Below are 26,258 nucleotides of genomic sequence, written 5' to 3' on the forward strand. Positions count from 1 at the left end.
TTTTTGCATCTGTATTCAGCAGTGATATTGGCCTGTAATTTTCTTTTTTTGTGACATCTTTGTCTGGTTTTGGTATCAGGGTGCTGGTGGCCTCATAGAATGATTTTGGGGGTGTTCCTTCCTCAGCACTGTTTTGGAATAGTTTCAGGATAGGTTTTAACTCGTCTTTAAATGTCTGATAGAATTGTTTGTTGGGAGTCTTCAAATCAGTTTCAGTTTCAGTACTTGTGATTGGTCAGTTCATATTTTCTAACTGGTTCAATCTTTGGAAATTGTATCTTTCCAAAAATTTGTCCATTTCTCTAAATTTTCCACTTTATTGGCATATAGTTGCTTGTGGTGCTTATTTCTGTGGTGTTCATTGTAACTTCTTTTTCATTTCTAGTTTTATTGATTTGAGCCTTTTCTTTTTCTTGATGAATCTGTCTAAAGGTTTTGTTTTTTTTTTAATCTTTTCAAAGAACCAGCTTTTAGTTTCATTGATCTTTTCTATTGTCTGTATTTCTCTCATTTTTGTTCTAATATTTATGATTTCTTTCCTTCTACTAACTTTGGGTGTTTGTTCTTCTTTCTCTTCTTGCTTGAGGTTTAAGGTTAGATTGTTTATTTGAGATTTTTCTTGTTTCCTGAGGTAAAATTGTATTGCTATACCCTTAGATCTTAGAGGGGCTTCCCAGGTGGTGCTAGTGGTAAAGAACCTGCCTGCCAATGCAGGAAATGTAAGAGATGTGAATTTGATCCCTGGATTGAGAAGATCCCCTGAAGGAAGAAAAGGCAACGCACTCCAGTGTTCTTGCCTGGAAAATCCTATGGACAGAGGAACTTGGGAGGCTGCAGTCCATAGGGTCGCACAGATTAGAACTGCTTTTGCTGTGTTCCATGGATTTTGGATTGTTGTGTTTTGTTTTCGTTTGTCTCTAGGTAATTTTTCAATTTCCTCTTTGATTTCTTCAGTGACTCATTGGTTTTTAAGTAGCATATTGTTTAGCCTCCATTTGTTTGTGTTTTTTTTTTTTTTTTTTACAGTTTTTTAATTTGTAGTATATTTCTGATTTCATAGCATTGTGGTCAGAAAAGATGCTTGATATAATTTCACTTTTCTTAAATTTACTGAGGCTTGCTTTGTGGCCAGCATGTGGTCCACCCTGGAGAATGTTCTGTGTGCACATGAGAAGAATGTGTGTTCTGCTTTTGAATGGAATGCTCTATAAATAGCAATTAAATCATCTTGTCTAATGTGTCACTTAAGGCCTGTATTTCCTTATTGATTTTCTATCTGGATTATCTGTCCATTGATCCAAGAATGGTGTTAAAGTCCTCCACTATTATTGTGTTACTGTCATTTCTCCTTTTGTGGCTGTTAAATTTGCTTCATATATTGAGATGCTCCTATTGGAGCTGGGTACATATACATATATTTACAATTGTTATATCATCTTCTTGGATTGATCCCTTGATCATTATGTAGTGTCTCTATTAATTGATTTTGTCTGGTATGAGTATTGCTACTCCAACTTTCTTTTGATTTTCATTTTCATAGACAACCTTTTTCCATACCCTCATTTTCAGTCTGTGTATGCTCCTACATCTGAAGTGGGTCTCTTATAAACATCTTATATACAGGTCTTGTTTTTATATCCATTCAGTCAATCTGTGTCTTTTAGTTGGAGCATTTAATCTATTTATGCTTAAGGTAACTATGGGTATGTATGGTCTTATTGCCATTTTGTTAATTGTTTGGGCTTTTTTTTTTTTTTTTGTAATTGGATTTGTTTTTGTAGGTGTTTTTTCTTCCCTTCCTCTTTGTCCTCTTGTGATTTGTGGACTAACTTTAGTATTGTGTTTTGGTTGTGTGTCTATTATAGATTTTCAGTTTGCAGTTACTAGGAGGTTTTGATATAGCAATCTGTATATAAACAAGATTGTTTTAAGTTGCTGGTCTTTTAATTCCAAATGTGTTTCCAGTATTCTGCATTAGTTTCTCTTCTCACAGTTGCTGGTTTGAGATCATATTTGTGTGTAGATGATTTCCAACCTTTACTCTGTGTTTGCCTTTACTGGTGAGCTTTTTCATTTGTAATTTTCTTGTTTCTAGTTGTGGTCTTTTCTGCCTGGGGAAGTTCCTATAGCAAATATTGCAAAGCTGGTTTGGTGGTGCTGAATTCTCTTAGCTTTTGCTTGTCTGTAAAACTTTTGGTTTCTCCATGGAATCTGAATGAGAGCCTTGCTGGCTAGAGTATTCTTGATTGTAGGATCTTCCCTTTCATCACTTTACATGTATTGTTCCAGTTCTTTCTGGCCTGCAGAGTTTCTCCTGAGATATCAGCTGATAACCTTGGGAATTCCCTTGTATATTATTTGTTTTTCCATTTTTGTTTTTAATATTTTTTCTTTGTATTTAGTTTTTGTCAATTTGACTACTGTATGTCTCAGTGTGATCCTTCTTGGGTTTATCTTGCCTGGTACTTTGTTTTGTGGACTTGGGTGACTGTTTCCTTTCCCATGTTGGGAAATTTTCAGCTATTATCTCTTCAAATATTTTCTCAGGTCCTTTCTCTCTCTTTTCTGCTTCTGGGACCCCTATAAATACAAATGTTGGTACATTTAATTGCTGTCCCAGAGGTCTCTTAGACTGCCCTCATTTCTTTTCAGTCTTTTTTTTTTCTTTTATTCTATTCCATGGCAGTGATTTCTACCATTCTGTCTTTCAGTTCACTTATTTGTTCCTTTCCCTCAGTTATTCTGCTATTGATTCCTTTGTGTGTATTTTCATTTCAGTTATTGTATTGTTCATCTTTGTTTATTCTCTATCTCTTTGTTAAACACCTCTTGTATCTTTTCAATCAGTGCGTCCATTCTTTTTCTGAGCTCTTCGGTCATCTTTACTGTCAGTACTCTGAGTTCTTTTTTTAGGTAGATTGCCTAGCTCCACTTCATGTAGTTGTTCTTGTGGGTTTTTATCTTGTTCCTTCATCTAGGACATATTTTCTGCTGTCTTATTTTGTCTAACTTTCTGTGATTATGGTTTCTATTCCACAAGCTGCAGAGCTGTAGATTTTCTTGCTTCTGCTATCTGGTGCCTAGTGGATGAGGCTGTCTGAGAGGCTTGTTCAGGCTTCCTGGTGGGAGGGGGTGGTTTTGCCTACTGATGGGTGAGTCTTGTCCCTCTTGGGGTCAGAGCCATGTCAGAGGGTGTGTTTATCTGGAAGTTGTGTGTTCAGGAAGACTAAATAGCCTATCTGCTGATGAGTGTGGCTGTATTTCCACCTTGGTGGTTTGGCCTGAGGTGTGCCAGCATTGGAGCCTGGGTGCAGTTGAGTGGGATGAAGTCTTGGTGAGAAAATGGTGGCCTCCAAGAGGGCTTAGACCAATGAGTACTCCCTAGAACTACCGCCACCAGTGTCCTTGTCCGTGCAGTGAGCTGCAGCTGCCCCCTGCCTCCACAGGAGACCTTCAGTTCTAGCAGGTAAGTCTGGCCTAGGCTCATGATGTCACCGCTTTTTTCCCCCTGGGTCCTGATGAGCAGGAGACCCTGTGTGCACCCTCAAAGAGTAGAGTTTCTGTCTCTTCAGTCCTGTGAATTTCGATGATCAAACCCCACTGGCCTTCAAAGCCAGATTCTTAGAAATGCTTCTGTTGCCAGATCCCCAGACTGGGAAGCTTTACATGGACCTCACAGTTTTCACTCCTGTGGGGGAGCTTCTGTGGTATAGTATTTTTCAGTTTGTGGGTCGCTTACCCAGGATGTGTGGGATTTGATCTTATCATGTCCCTGCTGCCATCTTGTTGTGGCTTTGTCTTTCGATGCAGGGTATCTTTTTGGGTAGGTGCCAGCATTTATTGGTGATGTTTGCTCAGCAGTTAGTTGTGATTTTGGTGTTTCCATAAGAAGAGATGAGCTCATGTCCTTCCACTCCACCATTTTGTCTCCTCTTCCCATATGGAAAATTTGAACTTGTTGTAAGTAATATTGAACCACTATTCTCTGTAACCTAACAACACAGCTAACACCCTTTCAAATTTATTTTTATTTTGAGTTCTGTCTCTTCTGGAGATGACTATGATGGTTGAGGACATCAAATCTGGTTGAGCAGAGACACGTGGGTCACCACTGGATATGCTCTGTGTATAGTCTAAATGACAGGAGGCTTGCACTGCAGCCTGGACTTGCAATATAACTTCTTTGATTTTTGACACCCATGAAATTGGCAGGGTCAGTTGGAAGCTTGGTGGAAGCTGACTGAAAAAATTCTCATTTGAGCAACTGGCTTCTAGAAAATCAAATGGAAGGTGTTTAAAAATGTATGAAATCCAATTTGAATCAGTTATATTTGTGATGTCACTTGTCTGTCCCTAACCCCAGTTGCTCATTTTGATCTCATCTAGGAATTGAAGCTGGTTGTTTCTAAATTGATGGCAGAGTCAGCCACCATCTAAAATATTATCTATAAAGAGTTTGAGGTGGAGAAGGATGGTTAGAATGGAGAATTTATTATACTTAGGTGTCAGCGATAATGGACTACTGTGTATGAATGGTAATATATCAACTGCCCCTGATTAGTCATTCTCAAGTGAATATGTTTCAGATACCCTGCATTGAAAACTGTATTTTTTAGATCTTTACATAGTGAAAATGTACAATGTAGTTATGGAAGACCATAATTTGTTTATATGGATAACAGATTATCTAATATAGCAAGTCTGTTAGAATCTGGGAAAGCCTATCATATCTAAGTACATGCAAACTAGTTGTGTAGGTTGAATCCCAGAAGGACTGACTCATTCCTTAAACTTATTTTCTTACTTTGATTGAAATAGGATACCCTTAGACAAAATACTTTAACGTAGGTAATCAGTCTGCTTTGTGTAGAAGCTAATTCTATAGCAGTTTCAATGGAAATGGATTTTTTTTTGAGGGTCATTCTTTTGCTTCTTGCATGAAATAATACTAGCTTGTTGCCAGAAATGTGACCCTGAGAACAGTCATTGATAGGTGGAATAGGATATTGAAGAGTTCTTAAAGAAAAAAATGAGAAAAAAAAAAAAGGAAAAAAACCCATTTTTGAGGTTTAAGACTTCCTGTTATAATTAAGAAAATGATTTACTTTGGCTCAGCAGTCTGCCCTAACAACATAACTGAATAATAATATTCTTTTCCAAAATGGCAGTTTCTTGTATCAACATCAGAGTTTGGCTGACTCTTGAATAGGGTGAATGAGACAGCATAGCAGCCTTTACTCACACTTCACATGCACTCACTCTTCATGTGCTCCCTGGAATCCATTGAGTTGTGTAGCTTGCAATAAGTTGGCATACGGAGGAAGAAACAAGACATAAAGAAAGCACGGAAGAGCATGGGGGCAAGAGTGTTTTGGAAAATTGACTGGCTGGTTGTGTATAGTATTAAAATCTGAGATCTTAGACCATGGGCCAAATGTGTCTCATAAATACATCTGGTTTAACCTGTGTGTTTTAAAAAGAAAATTTAATATAATTAATTGTAAAACTTTAAGAAATGGGAAATTTACGTAAGAATTTATGATTTGGTTTCTTTAAAAAATTGGAAAATCTGGCAGTTTTGGATCTTGAATTTTCAGTGGTATAAGCTGCTATAGCTGTGAAATGAGTGCCTCCACTAGAGGGAGCCAGTGTTTCAGGGACATGAATTGCAATTTACCAAGGCCCCAGGATTCGCTGCTGTTCTCAGATGGTGAAGTCAAGTTCACTTGACCCCTTTTGCTGTTCATTTATTCCATTTGTCTGCTCCTATAGGCAGGTGGGCTTGCGGCTCCCAATTTATGTGCTAATAGTCTGGAAGGCTGAACAGCCCTTTGCTGTTCCTTTTCTCATAGAGGTGAAATTTAGAACGTGCCATTGGAATTCACTAGACTGGTTATCTAACTCTTGGTGGCTCAGTTGGTAAAGAGTCTGCCTGCAATGCAGGAGACCCAAGTTTGATCTCTGGTTTGGGAAGATTCCCCTGGAGAAAGAAATGGCAACCTGCTTCAGTGTTCTTGCCTGGAGAATTCCATGGACGGAGGAGCCTGGTGGGCTACAGTCCATGGGGTCACAGAGTCGGACACTACAGAGTAACTAACTTTCACTTTCAGACTAGATGTGATCATCTAGCTCAAAGACTGAGATCTCCGCCTGTGTTGTTTAATCTAGAAATGTTCGTGAAGTTAGGTTTTCTGCTTTTTGGTTCTTGTGTATAGTGACTTGTAGAGATCCTCTGGAGCTGTGTGCCCTCTCTCTGTCCTCAGGCTTCAGATGGTCTCAGGGACCTTATCCCATGGTAATCCTTAGGGAAAAACAGTTCTTTTTTTCAGAGAGTGCCTATTTGGTGCACTTGACCAGAGAGAGGGGCTCTTGCCCACGTTAGTCCCGAGTTCTCTCTGGTCAGGTCTCTGCTGTCAGGTCCCAGGGCTTATGGCCCGAGCTTTTGAAGTTGCCAATGGGCCAAGTAAGCATACTGAATCACCTCCAAATGTAATGACTACTGTTATGTCAGGACTATTGGAATAAAGTGAGTTAGGTAGTTCTTAAAGATAGCAATTTAGGCAATGCCTAGACATTCGCTGGCTATAACTAAACACATACATAATTTATAAGTATACTAGTAATCATAAGAATAATTGACAAAACTTGGGGGAAAATTAAGACCTTTTTTAGACTATTCAGCAGGATTAATTCCAGCTGGATTAGAGAATTAAATTTTTAAAGTGCAAATCTAAAATAGTTGATATTTATCTGATGTTGGGTTGGGTGAAAGACTTTCTAATCATAAAAGCTAAAGAACTCATAAAAGTGTTATAGCAGTTTGGGACACTTTTGTCGGAAAGAGGGTGTCATCTTGTTTGTGCATGACTCTGTATCTGCCTTTAAGCCAGTTCACAAAGGCAACTTGCTTGGTTTTCCTTAAAAGTGTCCGGAGAAATAGTCTCATTTACTGTGTCTCTTTTTAGGCAGAGAGTTCTTTTCTTTTTTTTTGACTTTATATTTTGCATTGGAGTAAAGCTGATTAACAATGTTGTGATAGTCTCAGGCTGACAGCAAAGGGACTCAGTCATGCATGTACATGTATCCCCTCTCCCCAGACTCCCCCTCCCATCCAGACCGCCACATAACATTTGTAGGCAGGGAGTTCTTACCATTTGGTATGTAGTTTGAATTCTTACAGCTTAGAATAAACCATTTCCTTTTTATACCTCTTCTCAGTGGAAATGAAACTGTGACTTAACTTTTATATTCTTTTGGTTGTTCGAAAACTACAATGAACCCTTCTCAAGTCTCTTATATTCTCTGGCTGAACAGATATGATCCACTGACTTTTTGGAAACTCCAGCCCTTCTCAAAAGTATATAAATTTCACTTCCATTTTGACACTCTCGTAAGGAATAGCTTACTGTATATGTTAATGGAATGATCAGGTCTACTTTGCAAAAATGAAAATTTGTGTTCCTAATGATTTGAAAATAGAAATCTAATATCTTTGGAGAGTGGGAAGGAGGGTGACAAAGATAGGTGTCACATAAAACACTGGAGAATTCTGAACCTGTCACTTGGTCATTATGGCCAAAAATGTCACCTAACTTCTAAAACATAGAACATTACAAATTCCCATTGATTTTTATTTTATTACTTTCATAAGGAGCAGTTGGGTTTCTTTGAGATTTAATTATTTATTCACTTATCCTTCCTTAGTTCAGCTAAATAACAGAATGTTTCTCTGATTGAAAAAAGTCTCAGATGAATTGCTTAAGTAATTTAGTGACTAGTTTATTTTTTCATTATTTTATTCTTTTTTCACCAATGAAAACATGAAGCCCAGGTAACTTATTGGTTTGTTGACCTAGTTGTACCCACTCTGGTAAATTGCTTTTCTTTTCTGGGCCTGTTTTCTCATTGTGATAAATAGCAATAATGCCTATCATACTTATGGGTAGGAAAATATGGAACTTAAAGTGATGGGTAACACATCTTCTATTAGGTATTTTTTGTTTGTTTCATTTTGAAAACTACAAAGTATTGGAACAATGCATAAGTTGAGATAGGATAATCATATGTTGCTATCTAGCCATGCCTTCTCTCAAATGATAGGAAGATTTTTTTATGTAAAACTATTTGTGATAGAGCTTCATTGTCTATAATTAGGATAAGCACTATTATATCATTCTGAAGTGGCAGTAACAAGTTACCTCTGCGGCTGTAGAAGGCCCTTGTTATTTTCTCAAGAGAAGGAGGATTCAGTGATTTTGTGATGATGAGATTTTAGAAATAATGAAAGATGAAAAAAATCACTCTTTTAGTTTTTATTTAGCAAAATGAGATGAGTCCAAAGAATAAAATAGCTAAAGCATTGAAACTCTTTGAACCTTAAACAAAAATCAAGAAGCTCTTTGAAATCAGTGAGTACTTCAAGTACTTGTTGAAGATGTTTCAAGTTCAACTGTAGACTGTCATGGATATTTGAAAGCTAAATTCTCTTGCAGTCATTTTTTCCTAAATCTTGTAGTGTGCTTTTGTCAAGGGAGAAAAAAAAAAGACTAGGTAATGGTTAGCAGTGAGAAAGAAGTTAGGAAATAGAAACAGACAGCTCAAATTAAAGTTTTTGGAAATTTAAGTATTCCTACATGTATTTGAACTAAGGAAAGCAATACAGAGCACTCCAAGATTCAAAGGCAGAGCTAAAAATGTTGACATTTGAACAGATTGAAAAATAATATCCTTGGAACAGGATGCCCAGAAGGACTTAAGTATTATAGAAATATCAAATCTTCTCTTTGATCACATCTATAGCACTTCATGGATCACCTACCCAGGAGGATTTTCAGTTCTTATCTTCAACTCAGATCTACCTCCTAAATTCAAGACTAGAATATCTGTTTGACTTCTGACTGTGTATTCCTGGATATTTGTTATATGAAGTCCTCAGTTCAAATTTAGTAGTTCATAGGCCATTGTTTCATAAGCTATCATGTTGGATGTGAATTCTATATAGTAGAACAGCGTTAAAAAAAAAACAAAAAACAGATAAACCCATAGAATAGTATATAAAATGTCAGAGTGCACTGTATATAATAAAAGTAGGCATGTTTATAAACTTTTTTGTTTTAAATACCTATGTATTTGTATATATATTATTGTGATATAAGATATATTTCTTAATTTTAGTTGTAGTAAAACATTTTTGGAAAACAATACTCTACCTACCTACATAGTAAGATGATTGTGGGGACTTATGTGAGGTTCCCACAGTCTTATGTGATTGTCCCCACAGTGAAGACTTCTCAGAAAATATTGTTCAGATATGACTGGTATTAATAGATAACTGAAAATGCTTGCCTTTCACACATGGTTCATCCTTTACACATGATTTAAAAAATCACATGACTTGTCCTTTACATTCAGATAAAAATACCTTTTACCTATGGCTCATATTTTATAGGGCTATATTCAGTTTTTCATCCCTAATCTTCAGGGATAAACTCCATTCTGTTTTTACTTTGTGGGAGGGGAACTGGCAATCATTTTTATTTTAAAACCAGCTTTCATTTTGAAGTCTCAAGAAAATGGTTTTCTGGACTCTCTTGTAAAAGAGCTAGTTTCAAATATAGCTTCATTGAGAAATTCTCCATTCTTTTCATTCTCTAATCCTTGCCTCAAGTTGAAGAATGCCATTTTTTTGGTCTGTTTATTGAATATTTGTGCATATTCTTTGAACCAACATTTCTGTTTCTATGAATTTATCCTTAGGAAGTAATTGGCTGGTATTTAGGGCAAACTGGACTCAAATTCTTCTCTGTTATTGACTAACTGTGTGATTTGGGCAAATGATATAATCTTTTTTTTTTTTTTGGCTATTACAAAAATTTATTTAACAAAAAAGTAAGAAAATGTACACAACCCAATTTTTCTGGTAGTAAAATGTGGAGAGGGGACACATGGAAGCATTGATTTCTCTGGTGAACACAGCCATTGTTCATACTCATTCCAAGGTTTCTAACATGATGATACTATTTCCTCGTATCACCACCATTCCAATATTGTTCTGTTGCCCACTAGTTGGCATCTCCACACATTCATCTATCACAAGATTCATAAAGGGATCAAATCCCCGCAATATTCCTTGGACATGTCTGCCACCATTTAATTTCAATGATAACTTCTTGTCCATAAATTTCTTCAACTCGGGAGGGTGTGCTTTGCTCATGTCTACTCTGCGAGCTCAAAGAAGCCTCCCTGATATAATCTTTTAAGCCTCATTTTCCTTTATATGTAAACAAAAATTATAATAGTATCTACCTCACAGAGATTATTGTAAAGATTAAATGAGATACTGTTAGAGTTTAGAACACTTTAGATTCATAATAAGATGCTTAATAAATGTTAGCTATTTTCATCATCTTTAGAGACACTGATGTATAGAACAGTCTTTTGGACTCTGTGGGAGAGGGAGAGGGTGGGATGACTTGGGAGAATGGCTTGAAATATGTATAATATCATATATGGAACGAGTCACCAGTCCAGGTTCGATGCGCGATACTGGATGCTTGGGGCTGGTGCACTGGGACGACCCAGAGGGATGGTACGGGGAGGGAGGAGGGAGGAGGGTTCAGGATGGGGAACACGTGTATACCTGTGGTGGATTCATTTTGATATTTGGCAAAACCAATACAATATTGTAAAGTTTAAAAATAAAATTAAAAAAAAAAAAAAAAAGAATATGCCACAAGAAAAAGGTGGGTTTTAGGAATATTTTAAAAAATAAATAAATAAATTAGATTTATCATTATGAATGTTAGTTGTTCTTAGTTTTAATTTCAATTAAAATTTTTTAAATTAGAATATAATTACAACATGACTCAGTTGTATGTATACATATATCCCCTCCCTCTTGAACTTCCCTCCCACCCCTGCAACCCACCCCGCTACGTCATCATGGAGCACCTCGCTGGGCTCCCTTTCCTTCTTTAGCAGCTTCCCACTAGCTGCTCTCTGCATGGCAGTGTATGCATGGCAGTGCTCCTCTCCTAATTCATTCTGCCTTCTCCTTCCCCGCTGTGTTCACAGGTCCATTCTCCATTCCATTTGCATCTCTATTCCTGCCCTCTGTTAATTTGTATGTAGAGTATGGTATTAAGTAGAGAGTGAAGTCTTTTAATTGATAATAAATAATTGCTGACCATTCACTTTTAATACCAAATTAAAACCAAATTGGACTTATTGAGAGGAAGTTGTTAATTATATATTTAAGGGATTCACAGGTTTGAATCTTAGCTGTGAGAAAAGTCTAAAAGTCTTAACTACTTTGGGCTTTGGTTTTGTTTGCAAAATGGGGCAATATTTCCTACGTTACAGGATAGTCAAAATGATTAAATGTGAACAGATAAAATTGCTTAATATATAGTAACTGGGGCCTAGAAGGCATTCAGTAATGTTCAGTCTTCCAAGATAGGGGAGCAGAATTTTCAAAATCTCATTTGATTGTTAAACAGACAAAATAGTGGTATAACTGATCTCCCAAGTATTTTCAGTCACTTAATATACTAAATTTAGCACCTGTAGTGTTCTCGACATCAGAGCAGAAAATGAACATTATATACTTGCCAGACAAACTGTGGAAAATTCTTCAAGAGATGGGAATACCAGACCACCTTACCTGCCTTCTGAGAAACCTGTATGAAGGTCAGGAAGCAACAGTTAGAACTGGACGTGGAACAACAGACTGGTTCAAAATTAGGAAAGGAGTATGTCAAGGCTGTATATTGTCGCTGTGCTTATTTAACTTATATGCAGAGTACATCATGCGAAATGCCAGGCTGGATGAAGCACAAGCCAGAATCAAGATTGCCGGGAGAAATCAATAACCTCAGATATGCAGATGACACCACCCTTAAGGCAGAAAGTGAAGAGGAACTAAAGAGCCTCTTGGTGAAAGTGAAAGAGAACACAAATAGATGGGGAAACAGTGGCTGACTTTATTTTCTTGGCCTCCAAAGTCACTGCAGATGGTGACTGCAGCCATGAAATTAAAAGACACTTGTTCCTTGGAAGAAAAGCTATGACCAACATAGACAACATATTAAAAAGCAGAGACATTACTTTGCTCACAAAGGTCTGTCTAGTCAAAGCTATGGTTTTTCCAGTAGTCATGTATGGATGTGAAAGTTGTTCATAAAGAAAGCTGAGTGCTGAAGAATTGATGCTTTTGAACTGTGGTGTTGGAGAAGACTCTTGAGAGTCCTTTGGACTGTGAGGAGATAAAACAAGTTAATCCTTGAGGAAATCAACCTGAATATTCATTGGCAGGACTGATGCTGAAGCTGAAACTGCAATATTTTGGCTACCTGGTGTGAAGAACTGACTCATTTGAAAAGACCCTGATGCTGGGAAAGATTGAAGGCAGTGAGAAGGGGACAACAGAGGACACAATGGTTGGATGGCATCACTGACTCAATAGACATGAATTTGAACAAACTCTAGGAGTTGGTGAAGGACAGGGAATCCTGGTGTGCTGCAGTCCACAGGGTTGTGAAGAGTTAGACATCACTGAGTGACTGAACTGAACTGATACTTACAGAATCAAGCCTTGAAGTGTATAAAGTCTTCCTGAATTATGTATTTAATTTTAATAAACATACAGGTATTCTCTTGTACATTGTGAATAAAAAGAGTATTGTTCAAAATTTTGGACACACTTTTATAGTATTGTTTTTGTAACTTTCACAATACCCCTGTGAGATTGGTATTAGTATTATTGCCATTTCCAGATGAGGAAAATCTCAGTGGACCATAAAAGAAGTTGAGTAGTTTTTCCAAAGTCATTTGGTTCTAATTCATTTACCATTCTCCTTGCATCTCCACTTTCCTAATATTGAGTATATAAATGACATGACTTTTGGCCACCTGATGCGAAGAGCTGACTCATTTGAAAAGACCCTGATGTTGGGAAGGATTGGGGGCAGGAGGAGAAGGGGACGACAGAGGATGAGATGGTTGGATGGCATCACCGTCTCAATGGACATGGGTTTGGGTGGACTCTGGGAGTTCGTGATGGACAGGGAGGCCTGGCGTGCTGTAATTCATGGGGTCACAAAGAGTCGGACATGACTGAGCAACTGAACTGAACTGAACTGAATGTTTTGAATAATTTGCAGAAATTATTTGTTAATTATTTGTTAAATTATTGTTATTTGTTCAAGCTCCAACTTCTCCACTTAAAAGCTGTGTGACTTGGCCTTAGTCCAATATGACTGGTGTCATAATAAGAAGAGGAGATTAATTTTGGACAAACTGAGGGATGACATGGAGGTCAGAACAAGAAGGCAGCCGTCTGTAAGCCATAGAGAGAGGCCTCAGGAGAAACCATACCTACTGAAACCTTGATCATAGTTTCTAGCCTCCAAAACTGTGAGAGAAAAAATTCTATTGTTTAAGCCACCCAATCTGTGATATATGGTTATGGCAGCACTAGCAAACTAATATAAAGCAATTATATATAGAAAAAGCTCCACGACTCTGCATGGGAATCTCCTTGAATTTGTGGCTGAATACACACTAGGCTGTGCATCTCTAGGGTGATGGTCCTCAAAATAGGGCAAATCATAACCACAATGAGATACCACTTAACACCCACTAGGATGGCTATATAAAAGATGGTTAACAACCTAGATAGCATATTCAAAAGCAGAGACATTACTTTGCCAACAAAGGTCCATCTAGTCAAGGCTATGGTTTTTCCTGTGGTCATGTATGGATGTGAGAGTTGGACTGTGAAGAAGGCTGAGTGCCGAAGAATTGATGCTTTTGAACTGTGGTGTTGGAGAAGACTCTTGAGAGTCCCTTGGACTGCAAGGAGATCCAACCAGTCCATTCTGAAGTCCATTCTGAAATTAGCCCTGGGATTTCTTTGGAAGGAATGATGCTAAAGCTGAAACTCCAGTACTTTGGCCACCTCATGCGAAGAGTTGACTCATTGGAAAAGACTCTGATGCTGGGATGGGTTGGGGGCAGGAGGAGAAGGGGACGACAGAGGATGAGATGGCTGGATGGCATCACTGACTCGATGGACGTGAGTCTGGGTGAATTCCGGGAGTTGGTGATGGACAGGGAGGCCTGGCGTGCTGCGATTCATGGGGTCGCAAAGAGTCAGACACGACTGAGCGACTGAACTGAACTGAACTGAACAAGTATTAATGAGAATATAGAGAAATTGGAACCATCATATATTACAGGTGGGAATATAAAATGGCAGAGCCATTTTGTAAAACAGTTCTGTAGCTCCTTAAAAAGGTAATCATAGAGTTACCATGTGATTCAACAGTTTCACCCTTAGGCACATACCCAAGGCAATTGAAAGTATATGTCATTACACCTGGTACATGAATGTTCATAGCAGCATTACTCAGATAGTTAAAAAAAAAAAAACAAGTCCATCAGATGAGAAATGCAAAAAAAGCAGTATATTTATACAATGGCATATTGTTGAGCCATCAGAAAGAATGAAGTACTGTTAACATGCTACAATGTGGGTGAATCTTGAAAACATTCTCAGTGAAAAAAGCCAGACCCCAAAAAATCACATATTGTATAATTCCATTTATATGAAATATTCAGAACAGGCAAATCTATAGAGATAGAGATTAGTGACTTCCAGGGACTGAGGGGAGGAGAAAATGAGGAGTGACTGCTAATAGGTATGGTGATTTCTTTTTGCAGTGAGAAAAACATTCTAGAATTAAGATGGTGGTAATGGGCATAATTTAGTGAATATACCAAAACCAATTGTATATGTGTTTTTTTTAAATAAAGATAATCTCATAAAAAAAGAACAAAGAAGAAAGAACCAAATTGGACTTTAGGAGTTAAAAAGACTAGTGGTAGAGGGAATTAAACTGAATACAGCCCCATGACATATAGGATAATATCAAGTAGTCTAATTACAGGACTTCCCTGGTGTCTTAGACAGTAAAGAATCCGCCTGCAGTCCATGAGACCCAGTAGACTTGGGTTCGATCCTTGGGTCGGGAAGATCCCCTGGAAGAGGGCATGGCAATCCACTCGAGTATTCTTGCCTGGAGAATCCTATGGATGGAGGAGCCTGGCGGGCTACAATCGTAGGGTTGCACAGAGTTGGACATGACTGAAGTGACTTGGCACAGTTCAGTTCAGTCGCTCAGTCGTGTCTGACTCTTTGCGACCCCATGAATCGCAGCACGCCAGGCCTCCCTGTCCATCACCAACTCCCGGAGTTCACCCAGACTCACGTCCATCGAGTCAGTGATGCCATCCAGCCGTCTCATCCTCTGTCGTCCCCTTCTCCTCCTGCCCCCAATCCCTCCCAGCATCAGAGTCTTTTCCAATGAGTCAACTCTTCGCATGAGGTGGCCAAAGTACTGGAGTTTCAGCTTTAGCATCATTCCTTCCAAAGAAATCCCAGGGCTGATCTCCTTTAGGATGGACTGGTTGGATCTCCTTGCAGTCCAAGGGACTCTCAAGAGTCTTCTCCAACACCACAGTTCAAAAGCATCAATTCTTCAGCACAGTCTAATACACATGTATTTTGAATCCCGGGGGAGGGGTTCTTTCAGAATGGCTCATGTAGCCTTTTGCTGTGTCCCGAGCATTCTTGAAGCACTTTATTTTTACCACTACAGGCTCAAGTTTTACTTTCTGTTACCAACCCTGGAATCAGCCATTTCTTTAAGAATTCTTGGTTTCTTTTTGTAGAGAATGATACTTACAAGCCAAGATCTAGTGCCAAATGTACTCATTGTTTTTGGTGGTATTGTTCATAGAAAGAAAACATTCTCAAATAGCACTTTAAAAAGTAACCCTGCCGGACTTCCATGGTGGTCCAGTGAAGTCCAGTGAAGAATCTGCCTACCAATGCAGAGGACTGGGGTTCAGTCACTGCTCTGGGAGGAGACCACATGCTGCGGGACAACAAAGCCCATAAGCTGCAGCTACTGAAGTGTGCCATAGAGCCCAAGCTCTGCAGCAAGAGAAGTGACTCCAATGAGAAACCCGTGATCCACAATGAAGACCCAGCACAGCAAAAAGAAAGTAACCCTGCAATTTAATTTCTAAATTTTCGCCAAAAGTACTGTTTGGAAGGAGGGTGGTATAATAGACATCCATGTGCCCGCCACCCTGACCCAGTATATTTTGCAAGGTTTCAAAGATATCCATGTATTTCTGTGTATCTTGAAGCAGAATCACTAAGTTGTTTGATATTCATGTCTTTACTGGTTCTAGCAAATTGCTTTCCAGAGTTGTCCTGGCAATTTACACATCCATTCGTGATATATTCCTATTTGATTGTTTCCTTACCAGTCCTTTAATTTTATTAATCTGATGGGTATGAAAAGGAATCTTCTTACTGTTTATTGGTCATGTGGGTTTCTTCTTGAGTAAATTTTTTTTTCTATCTTTTACTCAGTTTTTTTTCTTTTGGTTCTTTTTTGTCATTCTAAAAATACATTCTAGGTACTAATCCTTAAATCTGGGAAATATAATTTCATAGTCTGTGACTTGTCTTTTGATTGTAATCACAAGGTAAAAAGCTTTTATGCTTTACTTTGGTCAGATTAATTTGTATCAAGAAATCTTATAATCATATAATAAGGAACAGACAAGATCATGGGGTGAATGAAATGAACCACCACCTACCACACCAGGGGCCTTCTTGCCTTCTGAAGATCATGTTGTGTATATGGTGGGCTTGGAAGGGAATCCTTTATTATGAGCTTCTTCTAGAAACCAGTCAATTAATTCCAACAAGTACAGCTCTGAATTAGACTGACTGAAAGCAGCACTTGACAAAAAGTGTCCAGAATTAGTCAAAAGAAAATGCATAATCTTCCATCAGGAAAACACAAGACTTCGTATTTCTTTGATGACCAGGCAAAAACTGTTAACAGCTGGCTGGCAAGTTCTGATTCATCCATCATATTCACCAGATATTGCATCTTTGGATTTCCATTTCTTTTGGTCTTTACAAAATTCTTTTAATGGCAAAAATTTCAATTCCCTGGTAGACTATAAAAGGCATCTGGAACAGTTTTTTGCTCAAAAAGATAAAAAGTTTTGGGAAGATGGGATTATGATGTTGCCTGAAAAAATGGCAGAAGGTAGTGGAACAAAATGGCGAATACATTGTTCAATAAAGTTCTTGGTGAAAATCAGAAATGTGTCTTTTATTTTTACTTAAAAACCAAAGCAACATTTTGGCTAACCCAATATCTATATCTGTATCTACATACACACATACCTTCTTTATCCATTCATCCATTGATGGGCACTTTGATTGATGTTGGAATGGAACAGGGGAGCATGCATCTTTTATAAATTAGTGTTTTTGTTTTATTCAGATAAATACCCTAGAGTGGAATTGTAAGATCATATGATAGTTCTGTTTTTTAATTTTTGAGAGTATCTTCTCCCATTCTGTAATTGGAGTTTTCATTTTGTTGATAGTTTTCTTCACTGTACAAAGGCCTTTTAATTTGATGTAGTCCCATTTGTCTAATTTGCTTTTGTTTTTTAGAGACATATCCCTTCAAATATAATAAAGACTAATGTCAAAGAGCATACTGCTTATTTTCTTCTAGAATTTTATGGTTTCAGGTCTCACATTTTAGTCTTTAGTTGATTTTGAATTTATTTTTATGCATAGTATGAGAGAGTACTCCAGTGTGATTCTTTTGCATGAAGTTGTCCAGTTTTCCCAGAAACAATTATTGAAGTGGCTGTCTTTTCCCCATTGTGTGTTCATGCCTCCTTTATTGTAGATTAATTGCCCATATAAGTGTGGTTCATTTCTAGGCTCTCTGTTCTGTCCCATGGATCTGTGTGTCTGTTTTTGTGTTAGTACCATACTGTTTAAGCTTTGTAGTATTGTTTGAAATCAGGGTATACGATACCTCCAGCTTTGTTCTTCCTTCTCAAGATTGTTTGAGGCATTCAGAGTCTTATGTGTTTCCATAAAAATTTCCTCTCTAATTTCCTCGTTTCTGACTTGAATATTCTTTGCACTCTGCTCTGTCTTCACACTACTCTCATTGCTGTTCCTCAAACACTTCAAACATATTCCCTTGTCATAATCTTTGTAATTGCTATTTCCCACTCCAGTTCTCTTGCCTGGCAAATCCCATGGACAGAGGAGCCTGGTGGGCTGCAGTCCATGGGGTTGACAAGAGTCAGACACGACTGAGCGACTTCACTTTCACTTTTCACTTTCATGCATTGGAGAAGGAAATGGCAACCCACTCCAGTGTTCTGGCCTGGAGAATCCCAGGGACGGGGAGCCTGGTGGGCTGCCGTCTATGGGGTCTCACAGAGTCGGACGCGACTGAAGTGACTTAGCAGCAGCAGCAGCAGTCACCTTGAAAATTTGTCTCTGTTATATTTACCAGGCTTGCTCTCATTTTCTTTGGATCTCTGCTCAAATGTCCTTAGAGAATAACCACCAAAACTCTTGGATTATTTTCCCATCATTCTGCAGCTCCTTTTCCTTTTTAACTTTTCTTCACACAGTCCTTAGTCTAGCATTCAAGACCTTCCCAAGATCTCATCTCTGCTGACCTTTTTAGCTTATTTTCTACTGGGCTCTCACAGCCTATGCTACTGTCCTGCTGAGTAACTTAGAGTTTCCCTGATATGCCCCTTGCAGATGTTTCTTGCAGTGCCCCTCACATTTTGCTACTTTATGGGCCTCCTCTTCTCACAGTGCACAAGCTCTTCAAAGAGAGCTAGCATTGTTCCTGGCATGTTGTATGTGGCCAGTAAATATCTGCTGAATGTAAAAGGTGATTTGGTCTCTTAAGTCAGAGACTAGTTGGAACTTGAAAAGGTTGGATATGGACCAATACATTGGTGAAAGCAATTTCATCTCTTTAGAAGGCTTGAAGATAGACAAATACGGTTGAAGAGAACACAGTATTAGAATACCCTAAATTTTAGCAAAATCATACTGGCTGAGGAGGGTTGACATGTAACACAATTGAATCAGCACAGTTAGCTAGAAAAAATAGCTTAATTGGGAGGAAGGATTATTTGACAGGTGTTATTTAGAAGTAGAGTCTTTGGCAGTGGAATGATCCCAAGAGCATTAGTCCTGTTATTTAGTCCATGAGAGTCAGGAAATATGGTGACCCTGCTCATCATAAGGAAATAGTACAAAAGGGGAGATTTTAGGACAGGGATGGCACATTCATGTTCTTGCCCATGCTATCTCTAAGAGACCCATGGGTCTCTTACACTATCTGAGTGTTGAGTGTTACGTTAGGGCTAACCTGACTGCTCTTGATTCAATGGGAAAGAATGCTATGAAAATTTAGTTTTAACTGTCAAGTTGTGGGAGGGAAAAATGGCTGTGTGTGTTTTATATATTTGCCATGCCTAGTTGATGGTTTGTATTTTCTATGCTCATTTGTGACAGTGGATCTGTAGCAATTAGCCTAGTATAATTGAACATATGAACGTGCTTTATATAATTTTAGTAATACATATTTTATAAAAATGTGAACATAATAGAGTCAGGTAGGCTATAGGTTTTTAAAGGAGTAAAACCTTTTATTTTTCCTCCCCTAAATCAGGTTTGTTACAGAAAGAGAAAATGGCCATCGAAGCCTTTCAAATTTGCTGCCTCCTCCTGCCCCCTGAAAATAGGAGAAAGTTACAGCTGTTGATGAGGATGATGGCAAGGATCTGCTTAAATAAGGAGATGCCACCACTGTGTGACGGCTTTGGCACCCGAACACTGGTAGGTTGATTTCTGACATCTAAGAGGATTGGGGTTTTGGGGATAAAATTCACTCGAGTCAAGTTTACTAATTTGGCAACCAGAGGAAGGTACAAGGCAGGCTGGCTTAAAGAGCCATGGCTTGAAATCCACTCAGGCTGGTATTATTCTTTTGGTCTTAGTGACTTAAAGAACATTTGTTGTTGTTCAGTCCCTTTGTCATGTCCGACTCTTTGTGACCCCGTGGACTGAAGAATGCCGGGCTTCCCCTGTCCTTCACTATCTCCTGGAGTTTGCTCAAATTCATGTCCATTGAGTTGGCAGTGCTATCTAACCATCTTATCTTCTGATGTCCACCTTCTCTTTTGCCTTCAATCTTTTCCAGCATCAGGGTCTTTTCCAGTGAGTCAGCTCTTCACATCAGGTGGCCAAAGTATTAAAGAACATAATGAAAAGTAAAGAATGAGTAGGGGTAGACTCCGAGTGTAGAGATAGCTGCTGCATCCTGCCTGCCGTCAACACAAAGAGAAGAAAGTGTGGTCAGGAAAGATCACTGGCGTCTCAAGAAACCACATTCTCTCCTTCATGACAAAAAGGGCTGCAAAGCCTTTGTTACTCTAACTAGTAGAATAGATGCACCATACATCATAGATTAAAAAAGGAAGAAATGAAATAGAGTTGGACCAGACAACTTGGAAAGAGAGAGAAAATGTGTATCTTTCAGGCTATGATCCAAGGGTCCGTGAGTGAGGATACTTCTTAATATATTCTCAATTTTGCTTAAAAAAGTAGGCTGATTTTTATTTCTCCTTTATTATGTCAGCATGTGTTTTAAAATAGGGTTTAGGTTTAGAGTTATTTACTAGTAAGTTTTTTAATTTTCCTCAGAAAATACTAAGCAAAATTGATGTCTCATTGGTATGTACATCCTTTCCATATGCTGTTGGACCACTGTGTATGCCTGAGGGTTTACTGGCCCACTTTTAGAGGTGTGGCACAAGGTCAGAGGACCAGTCAGTGCCCAGAAGAGTGATGCTTAACTCTTTATGGTAGGTGGATGTGTAGGTGGGCTAATGGACCTTTCTGAAAGGCTAAAGGAGTCTTTGCCCCTATTTTCCAGAAGAATGCATAGGTAAAATTTGCATACAATTTCAAGGGATTCCCAAATCCCTGGGGGCTAGAGTCCCCGGACAAAGAGTGTCTGTGTGTGTCTCTTCCTCTGTGCGTGTAGGTGAGTGAAGATAAAGTATCCCCTGTAGTAGGTGGATGAAATGAAGTCTTACTAAACAGAATTACATTATGTCATCTGTATTGGTGTTTTTAAAATTGAAGTATAGTTGATGTACAATTTAAGTTGCAGGTGTACAATATAGTGATTTACAATTTGTAAAGGTTATAGTCCTTTTATAGTTACAAAATATTGGTGATATTTCTTGTGCTTTACAATATATACTTGTAGCTTATTTTATACATAATAGTTTGTAATTCTTAATCCCTTACCCCTGCATTGCCCTTCTCTCCTTCCCTCTCCACGCTGGTAGCCTTACATTTTTTCCTCCGTGTCTGTGAATCTGTTTCTTTTTTGTTGCATTTGTTAGTTGTATGTTTTGGATTCCACATATAAGTGATATCATACAGTATTTGTCTTTCTCTGCCTGACTTATTTACATGCTTATTGGTTTTGAGATAAGATTGTCAGCAATAAAATTTGTAGGAAAAGGGGAAAAAAATCCATCATCCTAAAGGAGACCAGTCCTGGGTGTTCATTGGAAGGACTGATTTTGAAGCTGAAACTCCAGTACTTTGGCCACCTCAGGTGAAGAGCTGACTCATTGGAAAAGACCCTGATGCTGGGAAAGATTGAGGGCAGGAGAAGGGGATGACAGAGGATGAGATGGTTGGATGGCATCACTGACTCAATGGACATGGGTTTGGGTGGACTCCGGGAGTTGGCGATGGACAGGGAGGCCTGGTGTGCTGCAGTTCATGGGGTCGCAAAGAGTTGGACATGACTGAGTGACTGAACTGAACTGAACTGAAAGGATTGTATTAAGAATGGAGTAGTTAAAATGAATTCTATGGAAGCAACTGCTATATTTTTTATATTTCATTACTTAAAGCACTTCTGATGGTTTTGATCAAAGGTGATTATCAATGCACTTACAAAATCCTGGAGAAAATAACAGTTAACTAGGAAAAACTATGATGTTTGAAGCACAGATTGTGCTAGCAGATTTTTTTTTTAAGTAAAATAATAAGAAATTAGGATATTATTGGGCTAAATGGTTATAAAGTACTTTGAACTTAAGAGTGCTACATGATTTCAAGTCACGATGGTGATAATAATTTTCAGAACTTAATATATATTTAAAACATCTATAAAGGGAGATGTCTTTAAAAACTGCTCAGACAAGCATCTCTGCTAAGTCCCTGTGAGATGTGAGGCACATTCTGTTCTTGCTGGTTGATGAGAAGATTACCCCATCTGAGATGACCAGGTGTGTCCAGGTGACAGATAAGATGGGCACTCTGTGCTGTGGGTCATTTCTCACTGACTAGTCAGTTTCTTTTTTGAAAAATAGTTCAGAGCAGGTAAAAAACAAACCAAAACAAAATCCTCATCTTGTGTTTATTTAAAAATATACTCCCTTAACCTCATTTTTTTTTTTTAGATGGTTCAGACATTTTCCCATTGTATCTTGTGTTCCAAAGATGAAGTGGACTTGGATGACTTACTAGCTGCTAGGTTGGTGACATTTCTGATGGACAATTACCAAGAGATTCTGAAAGTCCCCTTGGCCTTGCAGACCTCCATAGAGGAGCGTGTGGCCCATCTACGAAGAGTCCAGGTAAAGGAAGGGATGTTACCAGCCCTATAAAATTGCCTGCCAAAAGTCATGTACATTTGCTAGGCTTCTTGGCGTTTTTGTTAATGAAGATTCAGTTAATTTGTACAAAGTGCTTACAACTGGACTTGGTACATCGTAGGCACTGCATGTGTTTGTTCTTGTCTTTGGAAAATGTCTGGAATACCCACTAGGTTTTGTGGTGCCAATGATGCATACTTTTGTTTGCAAATTCCTTAAATGGGTTTGTTCAGACTCTGCATATACTTCCTGATGGAAGTGATTTATGTGGAATAATGCCTTGATTCACAGTAGCCTTGCCACCTAGACACTATTTTTTGAATGAGAAAGCTGAGGGACAGAGAACGTAGGTAATATGTCCAAGGTTACAGAGCTAGGATTCACATTGATGAACTCATTCTGCAGAATCAGTGCTCTGAACTACCCTGCCATACTGCCTCGCCATAAGCCATAGAGTGGTAGAAGGATTCACCTGGCTTCAGAGCCATAGGACCTGGGCCAGACCCCTGGCTCCCCACTTTCCTGATTGTTTGGTTCTGAGCAAGTTTCTTAACCCCTCTGGATTTCAGTTTCTGCAAGTGTTAAAATAGTCCATACCTACTCTATGAAGTTGTTGTAAAGAGTAGATGCTGCATTATAAAATCCTTGGCACAGATGTCTGTCATATGGCAGATACTTTTTCAAAGGTAGCTATTTTTATTGTTTTTATTGTCATTGTGGTTACTATATTAAAATGATGCAAAAGAACTATAATGTATTACTATCATGTGGGCCCCACAGTAGAGTTTGTATGTCAGCCTGTGGGAGCAGGAACTCTGGGTAAAGGCAAGCAGAAGGTCTGCTTGGCTCATTCTGAATGACTGGATCTCTTTCTCATTAAGCATTTTTTGAGGCTCCACAAATAAAGACCAGTGAACCAGTGAACTGCTATCCCCCAAAGTATCTTAAATACTTATCTGTTTTTTAATGTGCAATTTACGAATTAAAATCAAAGTTTTTTTTTTTTCCCCTAGTTTTTGGTAATTACCAACCTAATACATTGAAAGAATTTGGAAAATATAGAAAATACACCCAAAATATCAGAGTAACTCTAAATGTTAAGTCAGTGTTAGAGTCTTTTTAGATGTTTTTCTGTTTCCCCTTCTCCCTCCTTTCCTTCCATCTCTCCTCCTTTTATTCCTCTTTTATAATTTACTTTATAAGTAATAAGAGAAAGTACCTACTTTCTCTTAACAATATAGCAAAAAGTTTCCACATCATTAAATATTCTTGATTGTCCCAAAATGGCCAGGAGCACAGACTCAAGCTAAATGGTATTTGAATTTCTGATGTGCCCTTTATTAGCTGTGTGACTATGGCATGTTTTGTAATGTCTCTTGGGGCTTCCCTGGTAGCTTAGCTGGTAAAGAACCTGCCTGCAATGCAGGAGACCCCAGTTCGATTCCTGGGTCAGAAAGATGCCCTGGAGAAGGGATAGGCTGCCCACTCCCATTCGTGGGCTTCCCTGGTGGCTCAGACAGTAAAGAATTCACCTGCAATGTGGGAGACCTAGGTTCGATCCCTGGGTTGGGAAGATCCCCTGGAGGAGGACATGGCAACCCATTCCAGTATTCTTGCTTGGAGACTCCCCATGGACAGAGGAGCCTGGTGGGCTGCACTCCATAGGGTCACAAAGAGTCAAACACGACTGAGCAACTAAGGAGACACACACACACACACACACACACATATATAACGTCTCTCAGCTTTAGCATCTGTCTGAACATTTCTTTTCTCATCCGTAAAATGGGATAACAATAGTTAATACCTACCTCTAGGGCTATCTTGAGGATTGAATGGTTTAACACATATGAAGTGCTTAGAATAATGTTTATCACACAGTAAGCCCTCATTTGGTACTGCTGTTGTTATTATTAACATTATTGTTAGATTATTCCATAGAATCATTATAATTAATATTCTATAATATCATTATAATTAGTAATATAATATTCTATAATAGAGATATGCCATATTTTATTTAAATGTTTTTCTTTGGTTTAGTATTTAGATGGTTTTCATTTTTTTTCTCTTTTGCAAGCATTATAACAGTAACTTTTTTATAGCTAAGTTTTTTTCTTGTTTAGGTCCTCTGATTATTTTCTAAGAATAAATTTGTAGGCGTGGCATTGCATGGTCAAAGATCATGAATGTGTGTTAAACATTGATTGCATACTGTCAAATTTCTGTTTTGAGTGAATGTTTCAGTTTGCATTCCCATCATTGGTAAGAAAGTATTCATTTCTTTACACCCCTGCCTACTTTGGGTATTATTTATTAACATACATACCTTTGCCATTTGAATGAGTGAAAGTATAATCTTACTGTTGTTTTAGTTTAATCTCCCACCTCCCCTTGATATTTTATGAGCCAAACTTTAAAATAAAAATAAAAAGGAAAACATAATACCTTTCACTGCATTTCTGCAAGCAGCACTGCAGGCAGTGACTCTGTTGCTCTGTGTCTTGGACTTGTGTGTTCACACCGCACAGCCCTGTGAGCTCTTCTCTGTCAGCTGAAGAGCAGAAGGCTGAGAGGTGATGAACTTAACTGCAGAGCAGTGTGATCCTGTGAAGGGGCACAGCAATGGCCCTGAATAAAATCAATAACTATCTGGTTGTCCAGTTACATTTTCTCTCTTAGAAGTACACACTCAAATAGCCAAAAAGTTGTTTGTTTTTGCCCTCAGAATCTATAGATCTCTCTTCTCTCACACAGGCCTCTCTGTCATATAATATTTGGGGTCATGCCTTTCTGAAAATGAAGTGTTACCTGGACTGTTCTGGTGAATTATTTGGGGCAGTTTCATGGTTGACCCTGGGATAGATAAGCAGTGAGATCTGCATTGTTTTTGACACCTACCTTCTGTTGGCCTCGTCTGTAACCCTCTTCTCTTGCATAGGTGTCTGTTGTTTTTCTCATTTCCTAGGCTTCAGCCTGGCACATTTTACTTGGGCCTCACCGTTTATTCTGGCTCTTCTGGTGCTTTTTCCGGACTTCCTGGTTCAAATAAAAATTAAGTGTTGAGTGTGTGCCCCTTTTCCTTATGGGTCTGTTCTCTCTCTATTTCTCTCTCGGGTTGTCTAAATGACCTGGTAAACTGGTGCCAAGGCATGGAATGTACTTGATGAAATACCTCTTCTTGGCAACACATTTATTTTTAACTGTAGCTTCTGGAAAAAAAAAATCTCAAATCAAAGATGTGAATGTTATGGTAGGAATCTTATCCACCACAGAAGAACAGTAGGTGAGATATATATATATATGCACTATATTTTTGAGAAGATGAACTTCTTGGACTCTGAAATTAAATGTTTTTAATGCACGTTATATCTTCCTATTGTATAGATCTTGGTGCCTTCTCCCTCCATGTCTCCCTTCTCCCTTTTGCCCTGTGCAGTGTCTGCACATTTGTTTTCACTTGTTTCCTACTGGAACGTGTTTGGAGATGGGGTGGGTACAGTACCCTCCTGTCCACAACATCTGGGCTAGAACTTGTGCCTCACCCCGTCCCCAAGGGATGGGGAAGCAGACTCTGCAGATGTGAGAAGAACCTACATAGCTCGTCTTGTGTGTTTGGAATCATTTTAGTCAACATGTTTATT

The 26,258-nt window shown here is 38.5% G+C and overlaps 2 protein-coding genes across 3 annotated transcripts in view; one reads left to right on the forward strand and one right to left on the reverse strand.

The window, feature by feature from the left end:
- Positions 1-26,258, forward strand: part of DEPDC1B (DEP domain containing 1B) — a 172,229-nt gene that overhangs the window by 137,708 nt on the left and 8,263 nt on the right. For both annotated transcript variants that reach the window (XM_055555177.1, XM_055555176.1), the window contains 2 exons: positions 19,602-19,768; positions 22,420-22,596. In XM_055555177.1, the coding sequence (XP_055411152.1) occupies positions 19,602-19,768; positions 22,420-22,596 (344 nt within the window). The remainder of the gene's footprint in view (positions 1-19,601; positions 19,769-22,419; positions 22,597-26,258) is intronic.
- LOC129633281 (small nuclear ribonucleoprotein G-like) lies at positions 9,845-10,271 on the reverse strand. The gene has a single exon (XM_055555183.1). It carries the CDS (start codon positions 10,211-10,213, stop codon positions 9,989-9,991), a length of 225 nt encoding a protein of 74 aa, XP_055411158.1. The 5' UTR covers positions 10,214-10,271; the 3' UTR covers positions 9,845-9,988.

Source organism: Bubalus kerabau, chromosome 18, assembly GCF_029407905.1.
Source record: "Bubalus kerabau isolate K-KA32 ecotype Philippines breed swamp buffalo chromosome 18, PCC_UOA_SB_1v2, whole genome shotgun sequence".
Taxonomy (NCBI): Eukaryota; Metazoa; Chordata; class Mammalia; order Artiodactyla; family Bovidae; genus Bubalus; species Bubalus kerabau.